Source organism: Aphis gossypii, chromosome 1 (genome assembly GCF_020184175.1).
Source record: "Aphis gossypii isolate Hap1 chromosome 1, ASM2018417v2, whole genome shotgun sequence".
NCBI classification, from domain to species: domain Eukaryota; kingdom Metazoa; phylum Arthropoda; class Insecta; order Hemiptera; family Aphididae; genus Aphis; species Aphis gossypii.
In genome coordinates this window covers 42,141,476-42,155,073 of record NC_065530.1, presented here as the reverse complement: position 1 = coordinate 42,155,073, position 13,598 = coordinate 42,141,476, and the positions used below count along the sequence as shown (strand labels likewise).

Genomic DNA, 13,598 nt, shown 5'->3' with positions numbered 1-13,598 from the left:
TATTTATTTGGAATGTTGACGTACACTAACCGGGACCATAGTGCATTATATATTCATATGTATATAGGTATGTGGGGATATTATTTCAACCCACACTAGGTATTTATTTATGAGGTTTGAACTACATTGAATCTAAAATTATCTATTATTATATTGTTCATATTTGTGTATATAGTGTGACCAGTGGATAGTATACTTGTTAAGATTTTTAAGTAAATTATTAAGTAAATATTCAGTTTAAAACCGAATAAGATTTTTTTAATTTGTTAAAAAATTAAATATGTAGGTATATTTATTTGTTATATATACTAGATTACAATAAATATTAAAATGTATGCTATTTTTCTATGTATGCTATTGTTGTTGCACACGTATTGTCATTTAAAATATATAAAGTATCCAAACAGAATTGAATATCATTTCATTTTTATTTTGTATTATAATATTGTATATTATCATATTCAGTTATAGATAGTTTATATTGATAGAAGCGTAGGTAGGTTACAATGGTATAAAATAATATAAATAACTATGTACATACAAAAAAAAAAATTGAATACATCATAAAGAAAATAAAGTTTAAAATTTAATTAAAGTTTATGATAAAATAATGAGTACATTCTAAATTGGTTTAAATGTATTGTTAGCATTTTAACAATGATAAACTGTAATATATATTTTGAAAAATATAATATAATTAGATATGACTGATATAAGTGTATACTGTATAAGGCACAATAAACAGTATATCAACAAATGTATAACATTATTAAATAGATAGTTAAATTTATTAGAAGTAGAAAAGTAAAAAAAAAAAAAAATATATATATATATATATATATATTTTAATGGTGAGTGATATAAAAAATAATTTGGTATATTCATTGTTTAATTTTAAATACATAGTACTAAATGTCCTTTATTACGTCTTATTTTGTGAACATTAATAAAAAATATCACTTATTTAAAATTAAGATTGGAAATTTTATAAACTATGACACTATGTGCATGATAATTGTTTCGTTTAAAAAATGTTCGGGTATATATAATTCCGATGACTTATTTTATTTGGTTTTTTCAGGTTGCTATAAAAATGATCGATAAAAGGAAATTGGATGCAGTTAATCTGGAAAAGGTTCATCGTGAAGTAGACATTATGAAACAACTGGACCATCCTCACATCATTAAACTATATCAAGTGGGTAAAACAAAATGGAAATATATTTCTTAAAATAATGGGAGTTTTTTAAATAAACGTCCTTGTTTTAGATTTTGTGCTGAGCAATGTATGTATTGATTTTACAATGATGTGTGTTGGGTGTGTGTGTGATTTTTTTGTTTGAGTATACACTATAAGTTGTCGATAAATGTTTATCTTCGATTTTCAACTTTGATAGTGGTTTTGGATATCACATTAGATCTAGTTTGTACTAGAGGTCAAAATTAAAAAATTGAAAGTTTTTTTTATAATCGTGAAAACATACAAAAAAATAAAGAAAAACTTGAAATTTCACGCTATAATATAAAATTATATATTATAATATAATATAAATTTATTTCTATTTTGTTTTAATTCAAAAACAATTAATCATAGAATCTTGAAATTTAAAAAAATATAATCTTTCAAGGCGTATTTATGGATTATAAAAAAAATTAATAACTCGATTTTTCATTAATTTATATAGAATCAAAAATAAGCTTAAAGTCTGTTCCGCGATGTACTCTTTCATTAAAAAAAACCAAGATAATCGGTTGAGTACCTACTTGTGTAGTTTCAGAGAAAATGCAGAAAATGCGTTAAATGATTTCCAATTTTTACATTTATATATGTATATAAATTTTGATATAGATATGTAGAGTCGCGGATTTTTGTACATAGAATGACTGAAGAAAAATATTTTTGAATATTCACCTATAGTCAGCCGCATGTCGATAAATCAACGTATCACAGCCCGCTTGTCTCGGAATTAATTGACAAATATTGATATTTCACATTAAACTAATATAATTAATTACAATTAAATTAAGCATATAGGTATCACTCAGTAATAATGTGATTTTCTATTGTTGAAAGAATTTTCAAAATCGGTTGAGTAGTTTCAGAGTATATCACTGACACATTTGTCGGACTCTAAATGTTTATATATGTATATAAAGATATATTTTATCTCAACCTGTGGATCATTGCAGATTTAATGATGTTCAGATAATCTTAAATAAACACTCACGTAAAAATATATATTTTCATTCTATATTGCATGTCTTCATATACATGTATGGTTTTAGTATTTAAAATCTGCATACGTAGTTAATTTCCAAGAATAAAATAACTGATGATTTTCAACCACATAAAGTGTGTATTAATGATATTTTTCTAAAAAATTAATGTATGCATTGTAGTAATTTAACTATCGTGATAGGTAATATACATTTTAATAAAGCTTTAAGTAGGTAGTGATTAATATTTTAATTTACACTTTCCAGGTAACATATTATATTATAGATACTTATGAAAATCCAGAAAATCATTATAACATATTTTTTAAAATCAAATTGATTAGGTACTAAAATGACTAAAACAGATTATAATTTTACTTCTTTGAACACAGAAAAAACACTATATTATGTACATATAATTATAGGTTAATAATTAAGCTCGTTACGATTGAAAAATGTTTTCAGTGAAAATCACAATAACTGATTTTTTAGTATGAGTAGAATGGATTATTATACGTATTTTTTATTTTTCTTAAATATAATTTAAAATATTAAATATTATTTGGCAAATAAGTTATGAGATCATTAAGTTGTTGAAAATTTAAAATGCATAGTAATTAAAAATTATTATTACATATTACATAATATCATATACATTATTTACAAATTAGAAACTACTATATATACCTAATTATTTTGAAATTACAATGAATCTAACTATAATAGTATAATATAATCATCTATGTAATCATTTAAATGTATTATTTTAAATGTTAGTAGTTAGTAACCCCTATAGTAGTATAGTACCTTTACCTATATAGTATATACAGAGGACTATACATTTACGTAAAAGGAAGTTATATAGGTATAATTAAATAGGCAATCAAGACAGAACTGTAAAGTTTAAACAACTAATTATTATTACTAAGAAAAGTATAAATTGAAATAATTTTTGTTATAAATAGGTTATGGAATCAAAAGATATGATATATATTATTTCGGAATATGCCAGTCAAGGAGAAATATTTGGTAAGTAATTACAATTGACATAATAAGACAGTGTACACAAATATGCTATACATTTCAATGAATAGTTCATTACTATTTATTAATTTAAAAATTTAAGAATAATAGGGATAAATATCTATACATTTTTTAACCGTTTCCTGGAATTCAAGGATTAAAATCAATTGAAGTTACTTAATATTTGTCTAAGCATTTTATAACATACCTATATAAACAATACATTATAATAATATTTACAAATATCTTTGACCTCATAAATAATTTATTTTTAGTTTGATAAAAGTAGGTACTCGTATAGAGATTTTTATTTTTTAGTACTATTTTTCTTTATTAGGTCATACTTTTTATGTTAATGATAATAATAAAAAGGTATGCGTTTACACATTGATAAACAACAGGTGTATTTAACCACCCTGGTCAAATATGGGTATTGTATTTTCTATATGCTATGACTCAAGTATTCATTATAGTGATCCATAATTAGCATACTGTTTTCAAATAACACTAATTCAAATTTATACGAAAAAATAAAGTCTTTATTGTTAATTGGTATTTGAAACACAACCGTGAATGGCGAAAGCTTAAATAAGAACTATAAGTTGTTATTGAACAAAACCTTGAATATGAAAAGTTTATTTTTAATTTCTTATTATTTACTGTACCTACTCTATTACGGCATGTAAATAACGACTATTGTTTGATATTATAATTATGCTATAATTTAATAATTGTTACATTATTTTAGTTTAAATGCAAATCATGTTTAAAATGTAAATTTTATTTTATGGAAATAATGTACTTTCGAATTTTCTTGTATCTATAATGGATAACCCAGCGACGTTGAAAACATATGATTTTCCCTGCGGCATTAATAGTTTCTTGAGCTTAAGATTTCATTTTAAATATACTTCACGTAAAATATATAATATTGTTTTTTAAATTGCTACTCTTTTAACATTTATATGCACTTTATAACTTCCCTGTTTGAAACTTTTGAATTTTAAGTTTAACCTATTGTATGATGTATACATTTGCAGTATTATGCTATTCAGATATGAAACAGTACGTACTAATACCTAATATACATAGTATATAATTAATAATTATGTTTGGGTTTTAAATAAGGTTAAATAACATTTTAGTATACATTTTCAAAACTCTTTTTTTCATACAACAAATAAAAACATAGTTTTTAAATTCTAAATAATTAAATCAAACATTTTTTTTCTTTAAAGAGCAGGTAGATATCTTTACTTACCCATTTATACACTCGATTTTCTATCGCAATTCAAATAATATATTATATAACTTATGACGTTTTTTCATAGACTGAAAAAGTATTAATAGAAAATAAAAAAAACATTGGTACTAATTTTTAAAGGTATTTTATGCATTTAAACTTAATAAAAATGCTATAATCAAATATATAAAATAGTATGTATATTTTTAAATAATGTTACTTAGTAAAAAAATATAAAATGTTTACTATACCATAAAACACGAACCCAATGATTTTGTGGCTTCAATCATATCAACATTTAAAAATAAATTGCTAAAGCTATTGCTGAGAAATTGGTTTATTGTGGTTTCCCGTTGATTCTAATGGAAAAACTATATTATATACACTAAAAAATATGGTATTATTTGGTCTATACTCTATATATTACATAATATTGGAAAAATTCGTTATCGAAAAAACATAAAAGTCAACGGTTTATATCGTGTTGAAATATAGCGTAAACTAAACTGTATATATATATATTTCGACGTCGGGAAAGAAACTAACTCATTTTGCACTATGGATAAAAAAAAACTTATATATATATATATATATTATATTTATATATTCACCGCATCTCTAATAGTAGGTACACATATTGTGCGTATGTTGCATGGTTTAACAGCATACACAGGTTGATCTTTCAAACTACGTTCGTTTTCTCAAAGTATTGTGTTTTAAAACACATTTTTTCTCACGGTTTAGAGTAATCACAAGGTCTCAAATCTATTATTATTATAATTTTTTTATTTTTCGATAATCGCGCTTTTAAATATTATATTTTTTAATTACTGCAGGCATTACAGCCTATAAATATTTATTGTTATGACGGTGAATAATTATATTGACACGTATTGAATATGTGCATGATGCTTATGCGCGAATCACAATTATCGAATTTACATAATAATAAGATCGCGTAGTAATGTTTATAGATGAGCGCGTGTGGTATATATAATAGTGCTCCACCGATTTCGAAGTCCGTAACCGCGCTTCGCGCCTGCACCCTATTTCTTTTGCATAATAATATATCATATTATTATTATTATCGTGGACCTTTTAAACGATTAAGAAACAAAAAAAAGTCTACTGCTCAAACGACTAATAAAATTTAAATAATCGTTCTGCATATAATAATATAATATTATATAGGTAACGTTATTATAATAATATGCATTAGGCGTACATTACAAATTGCATCACGGCGATAGTGTAAAATCGCGCACTCGCCGCGGCGGTGGCAGTGACGCGGCGGTGTATAAGACGGGAGCTTTTGGTGCGGATAACGCTGTGGTGGTCGCGCTAGGCGGTGTGCGGGAGGGTCGGGCAGCGAGCCAGCCGGCGAGCGAGCGATCGAGCGATCTAGCGACAATCGTACACACGCACACGTCACACACGTACAACTTGGTCGCGCAAGCGCCCCGCCCGCCCGCTTATTATTTGTACAATAATGATAATACGAAACAGCGACTAAAGAGAGAGACAGAGACAGAGAGCGAACGCGGCACACAGAGAGCGTACTATAGAGAGCTTATTGATCGAGCGCGAGCGGCGGCGGCGACCGGCTTGAACGCACCGCCGCCGGTCGTTCTGCACGCCCTCGCCACACAATGCGTCGACCCCGAAAGTGTAACGTACAACAGCCGTCGGCGTGTTGCGTTTTTCCCGTCCCGCGCGCAACGTTGGCCGTATACGAAATGCATCGCGGCGATCGTACTATGTATAATAATATGCCTTGTCTGCTGTATGTGTACGCGTGTAGGGCTGTCGGTATTTTAAATTTTGATACCCGATATCCGGTATTTGTTTATTACCTGCAGTATATACTGCCGGCGATAGAGGCGTTACAATATTATAACGTAACATTATATGGGTAGTCATCCTGCACCGGTGAATCTAGAACGGCGTTATTCCAACTTATATACCTACTATGCTTGATAAGTGCATTATTGTTTTAAAAATGTAATGTTTTCGACAATATATTGTTGAAAAAAAAGTAATTACAAAACGTTGTTTTTTAATACCACTGGAGGCGGGTGGGAACTCTTACTAAAATAAAAAGGGGCATTGAATAAAAAGGGTTCTACTACGTATATATAGTTCTATAAACTGTTCTCGATCAGAGTTTCATACCTAACCTTTTTGCAATCACGGCGCAAATAGATACACCATTATTATTGCATTTTATAAAGTAGTATACTATACGCGGACCGTTTATGTCCGTAAGTGGTTTAAACACTACACCAAAAATAGATTTTCCGAATATAATACGGATGCGTACGCTACTTTATATCGATGACAGACTACATGAATTCGTTATTTTCGGCAATTACTTTAGCGTGGCATACCATAAAATATGGTCGGCAACAATGCCAATTACCGAATTACGGTATACCAGTATTCTCAAACATCGAAAATACCGGATACCAATAATACCACCTGTCCTAAATAAATATTTTACGGGTACATATCAAATGAATATTTATATAGAGAAAGTACAACTAAAAAAGTATATTCTGCGTAAAAAAAATTTATTGATCCACGAAAAACAGTACAAAAATACAAAAATTTAAAATATTAAAATCACAATAAATTACTCTTTAATTCTCCTGAAAACCTTGAAAAATATAACCAAGCCGCTTTTGCCATACTACCCTGATATTATACCTTTTATTATTAGTAACGTCTGTTTAAATATACATTATATACTATTATATACTATACTCGATACTCCCGAAGACGTACGAGTTAACAAGTAACGTGATAGCATAATTTAATTACTTTTTGACTTTTGTCCAAACTAACATTAATCACTATTTACACTGCGAGTTATTCGATGCACTATATTATCTAAACAGTTTTTTTAAATACTAATTATATCAAACCTATATAATATAAAAATTATACTCATGCGAGATAAGTTATACCCATCGTTGCTTGCATTATATATGCACCTAATCAGTAATCACATACATCATTAGTATTATATAGGTATGAAGGGGTGGAGAAGAAGATTAATATATATTATGTATAATGTATATACATTTTTCGAATTACTTACGTCTGAATAAGAAATTATTTTTTTATTTTTACACGGTTTATCGATTTTTTTGACTAAGTTCAGCAGGCCAATACAGGAATGTTTTTGGCACTATAATGCAGTAAGTAGGTGACGGAAAATTGTGACACACCGCACCAATTAAATAACTACGCTGTTTAATTGTATGTATGTTATACATATATGCGAGCTTCTAAATATACCTATAAAGATTGTTTTATAATGTTTATCTCCATCAACATTCATTTTTTAAATAGGTACTAACATTTAAAATGCGACTTTGGATAATACTTTTTTTTAATTTTTAATTTTTTGTATACTTTTGATTATTACTCTTTAGTTAGGATAACACAACTTTTAAACTTCACATACAGTAGTTTTTGGTTTACTTAAACTTAAAATAAGAAATTTAAAATATTTGTTTTTTAAAAACCTAAGATAGACAATTTATACAGCTAATTTATGTAAATATTTTAAAAGTTTACTAATTTTCATTAAGTATTCAAATAGTTTCAAGAGTCAAATGACGGATAAATATGAATACCTATATAAAGTTGAACAAACACATGAGACAACCTGCAGTATATAATACTTCCTTGTTTAATTTCATGTATTTTACTTAAAATTTAGTATACCTTCTTTAAACATTTTTGAAAAAAATGATAATTGTCGTCTATGAACAAGAAAACGTCCATCTACGTATAATATATATATATAATTGTCAATAGGTTCACTGTTAAAATTCGTTCACCATATAATAGGTACTTATTACTTTCATGTTTCTTGTTAATTGTTACTAAAACGTGCATTATTAACAGTAAATATATTATATTATGTATTAAGTTATACATTTTTCAACTGAATGACAAACTCGTTAAAACAAGTTTTCTCTGACACTTTCGTAAAAAAAAATATACTCATGCAGCACAACATAATATATTTCTACATACGATAGTTAGTTACCTACTCTAGGTTATTTTGGATCAATGTAGTTGGAAGCAAAAATAAAAATATTATATTATGTTATAAAGTTTTGAACTGTAGAAATGAAATAATATTCAAATTATTATAAATAACCATCGATATTACAATAGTCAATTGTGTTGAAGACTGCATCTTTCTATTTGTTCGTTCATACTTTTTTTTTGTGTGTGTGTAATCGTGAATAAAAAAATAATAATATTTCTATAGCCGTTTTATAGAGTGCAAAAACCGTAACATTTCGTTTTGTAAGATTTTTTATACAATCTATGAGTGAAACGACTGGAACGAGGGATCATCTTGTTTGATATTAATGTACAATTGTACCTACCTATTTATATGAAGTTATTTAAAAAAAAAATATATATATATATATATATTAGGGCAAAACGTGTTACAATTTGTTTTGTTAATTAGGTCGTAGTCATGAGAAATAATTGCATATCAGTATTGCATTTATAATTTGAACTCAACATTTTTTCTTGTGTTGTTGTGTAATTTTGATAAAAAAAAATAATAATAATAATAAAAAAACCACGTTAATTTAACTAAAATAATTTAAAACTACATTTTTATTTTACATATTGATAAATCTCATTTCAACATTGAAAAAATACATTATTATTATTTTTTTTAATTTTAACCTAAATATTTGTATAGTTAATAATTATGATTAGGTATTTTATGTAATTTGGCTTAATTTAATGTTATAATCATATTAATTATTTTTCATAATATTTTAAGTTATAACTATAGTTTATGTATACTATTCAATACATTAATACATTTCGAAAATCTTAACATATAATATCAATTATGTATTTTTATATACAATTATATTTGAAAAGTTCTACAAATAGTTAACTTTGGTATAATGCTAATAATGTGGTAAATCAAATTAGGTTCAAGAGTTAATATATATTTAACGCGATAAGTTATCATTGTTTTTTTTTAATTTATTGCCACAGCACACCAAAAGCGTTTTCAAAAAAAAAAAATTAAAATTAAATATAGAGAGAACAAATAAATTTGTTATCTATTTATTTCTATTGATCGGGAATAGTCTGGCAAAGTTCTAAGCTTAATATTAATGACAAGTAGACGATAAAACTTTTTTATACTTTAGCTGTCAATCTCCTGTGGTTGCTCGTGGCCTCACGCTACACAGCACTATAAACTAAAATAATACATTCACTTTGATAGTCAAATGTAATATTCATATTTATGTGTGTATGTATATAAATATATACACAATACTAAGTATCATATAATCACAATAGATAAATGTATTGTTTGTAAAACAATAGTTACTACATCTAGTGATAAAAGTACTATAAAATATAATACTAAAATTCCATTTTTTTTTATGCGAAAATGTGCTCGACACTTAGTCTCCATAATATCTTTATTGACATAGCTGTTATAACAATGATTTTTTTCATCATAAAATGTAAATAATAAAGAAATAAGCTTATAAGTGAAATTTGTCAGCTGGATTAATAAGTGATCTTTAATTTAAATATACCAGCTTAACTTTTATTACGTGTATAGACATTGTTACTGGAGCCAGTAGGTAGCTTTATCTTAACAATATATAGATAGTAGATACCATTATAAATTCATTGCATTATCGTGGTATACTTAATATCTATACTCATGACTCATGTGTAATATTTTGTGTGAATGTATTTTATAGATAATATAAATAAAATTATTCATCAAACAGCATTCTACAAAGGCACAATAAGCTATACCGAAGTTGTCTTCTTCGCGTGACGCGTGAGATTACTTACCCCATATTGATAAATCAATACAAACATATTATTGTATATATTATAAATAAATATGGTTTTGTAATTATGAAAATACTTTTTTTTATGCTATAAAATGTTTGTATAGGTATTTAGTTTGGTTTAAAAACAACATTTTCTAACTATTTTAATGTATTTTTTCGTAATACTCAGTTAAAAAAACAATTGAATATATTTAGTTATTTCTATTTTCGATTCCCATAGATTTGTACTTATAAAGACTCATAACATAAATTGTAACCTAAAATATAGGTACTATTGATACTAAGAAGTATGGGTCCTATACTATTTTTAGTCATTCGATTATATTACAAATTAAATTAATATGGATATTTAATATTAGATGATTTTTATACTTATTCAAATAGTTTATAGAAATATAAAATGTTGATAGTTTTACTATAAATCAATCTCAAATTAATTCAATTTGTTCTTTAGTACATAATATATTTGTATTTGTATAGATTACATTGCCAAGTACGGTCGAATGACTGAAGCAGCTGCAAGAAAAAAGTTTTGGCAAATACTCTCGGCGGTTGAGTATTGTCATAACAGACACGTTGTACACAGAGATTTAAAAGTACTAAATTATTTGATAAAAAAAATAATAATTTATCGGACAATATTGACTAATACATTTTTGTATAGGCGGAAAATTTGCTACTTGATGCTAATATGAATATAAAAATAGCTGATTTTGGATTTAGTAATTATTTTACACCTGGCGAACAGTTGGCTACTTGGTGTGGATCACCCCCTTATGCTGCTCCTGAAGTTTTCGAAGGAAAAAAATATTATGGTCCCGAGATTGATGTTTGGGTAAATGTTTCGAATTATTTACAATTATAATTTATAATATATTAGACATGAGTAGCAAAAAAATCGTGGTGAATTAAAAATGGATTACAATGCTTTTATTACTGTTAATACTGCAGAATTTTGTATAATAATTAAGCAACTAATTAATTAGATTAAAATAACTTATTAGATTAATAATCGTTAATACCTGTATATTTTTAAAACTATTATTTATTTATTTATTTATTTTTATTATATTTGTAATTTCATTTTTGCTAAACATTATTTTTCAGAGTATGGGAGTAGTTTTGTACGTATTAGTTTGTGGAGCATTACCATTCGATGGAAGCACGTTGCACTCGCTCAGAGATAGAGTTTTGTCTGGACGATTTCGTATACCATACTTTATGAGCACTGGTAAGTTACATACAATTTATCAACGTTATATAATACGTTATGCTTAACATCTTGTAATTTTTTTCCGGAGAAATCTTTGGTTTTTTTTTTATTTTGATTCGTTCAGATTCGTTTATGATTACAATCGTGGCGTGAGTGCGTGACGAAAATTTCAACTGGCACTGTTGAGTTAAACTTGATTTAAAAAATTCACGAGTAAGAAATCAATGGAGCAAATATAATAAATATATCATCAAAATTGAATCATAAAACACTGTACATAACATCTACATAATTTTTCACAGTTCATTTCCAAATAGCTGTATAACGTTGCTTATTTTCACAGTTTGGTATATATTTTTTTTTACCTACCCGTTGAATACAAACTATAGATATTTAAATTATCTACTCATATTTTGTATCATAACTTGTTAGCTATTAACTCTCATTGAGTAATACCTAATAGGCATTGTACGTATTAATGTATGTATTTATTATTTTATATATAATTTGATCTTTATAACCATATAGGAGCAAATAAAATAAATTATTTTAATTTACTATTTAGCTAAAATGTTCATCATAATTTTACCATTAATGATTAATTTTATAAAATGTTTGAGTTTGTCTTTATATAATATAATTAATAATATTTAGACGTAGAATAATCTAAATCAAATTCATAATCTTAAAGAAGTATGCGTACATTGTACTCGCAATTTAAGTTAACATATCACTATACTTAGCCTTAATTTAGAGCAAAAATGCGTCCCGTTTTTAGTTTTTACCTTTTTCATAACCCGAGTGCCCACAGTCTTATCGACAAATTATATTCAAGTGCCCCTGTAATGTTATAGAAAAATTATATTGAATAAACTGAATTCATTTCTGTTCTGCAACTGTAAGTATCAATTTATTAAGAATATTAAAATAAATTAATCAGCTAAACATTTTTAAGATGAAAGTTCAACGATTGAATATGATAGTTCAAATTTAAAACTAAGTATAATATTATAAAAATAATTATTTCAATAAGGACTGTGGTATTGTGGGAAAATTGCATTTTCTTATTTAACGGTCAATAAGTGTAACTGAAGTAGTTTCATTATAGACAATTCGTATTTTTAATTAAAAAATAAATATATTATTGCTAAATAATATATACGGTAAGCAAGATACTAAAATAAATATAACGTTTTTCTAACTAAAAAAAAAATATATGTATAAAAATTAGTACCTAAACACACCTAAAATTTTAAGAATGAATATAAGCCTAAATAACTAAATATATATGCATAATTCGGACTACGGGAAATGTATGATTTTTTTGTGACTCGGTTGATACTTTATCCCATACGCACTCAAGACATTAAAATAAAGAGTCATTTCGGACGCACTCATGGAATAACTCCCTTAATTTTACTATTTTCATAGATAAGGTTATTAAATTTGTTTTTATTTTTTTATTAAATTTGTAGTCCTATGTATTTTATTATCTATATTCTATACATTTATAAAGAATATATGTTTTTTTATTAATAATTAATATTAAATTTGATTGATAATTTTGTTACACATATAAATTTATAAGACAGTATGAAAACTTTTCATATATTTATTATATTCAAGTGTATAAAAAAACGACCATTATGTATATATAATATATATATATATACATACACACAAGTATGCATAACAAAAATCACACTAAGCTTTATATAAATATTTGTTTATTTGCTCTTTTATGTAAGTATTGTATATGTATATTATAATAACAGAGATAATATATCATAAATGCTGTATAGTGTTTACGGAGGATAGTTGAAAGATAAACCCACATTTTTATTTACAGTTCTTGAACGTTTTTTTCTATTCACGAAATTTATCCGAATCAAAATTCTCATCTGTTGAACATATTCATAGGTAGTAAAAGTGATGGATTTTTTTAAAGATTTAAATAATTAAATTATAATGTGAACGACGTGATAAATTGAAGGCGGTGGTCTTATAGGGGAATCCATAAAAGTGGACT

General features: G+C 26.0%; 1 protein-coding gene across 2 annotated transcripts in view; it reads left to right on the top strand.

Annotated features, from left to right (window-relative positions):
• Nucleotides 1–13,598, top strand: part of LOC114122016 (serine/threonine-protein kinase SIK2-like) — a 31,609-nt gene that overhangs the window by 7,206 nt on the left and 10,805 nt on the right. For both annotated transcript variants that reach the window (XM_050210831.1, XM_050210830.1), the window contains exons 2-6: nt 1,082–1,198; nt 3,183–3,246; nt 10,837–10,952; nt 11,021–11,191; nt 11,464–11,587. In XM_050210831.1, coding sequence (XP_050066788.1) covers nt 1,082–1,198; nt 3,183–3,246; nt 10,837–10,952; nt 11,021–11,191; nt 11,464–11,587 — 592 coding nt within the window. The remainder of the gene's footprint in view (nt 1–1,081; nt 1,199–3,182; nt 3,247–10,836; nt 10,953–11,020; nt 11,192–11,463; nt 11,588–13,598) is intronic.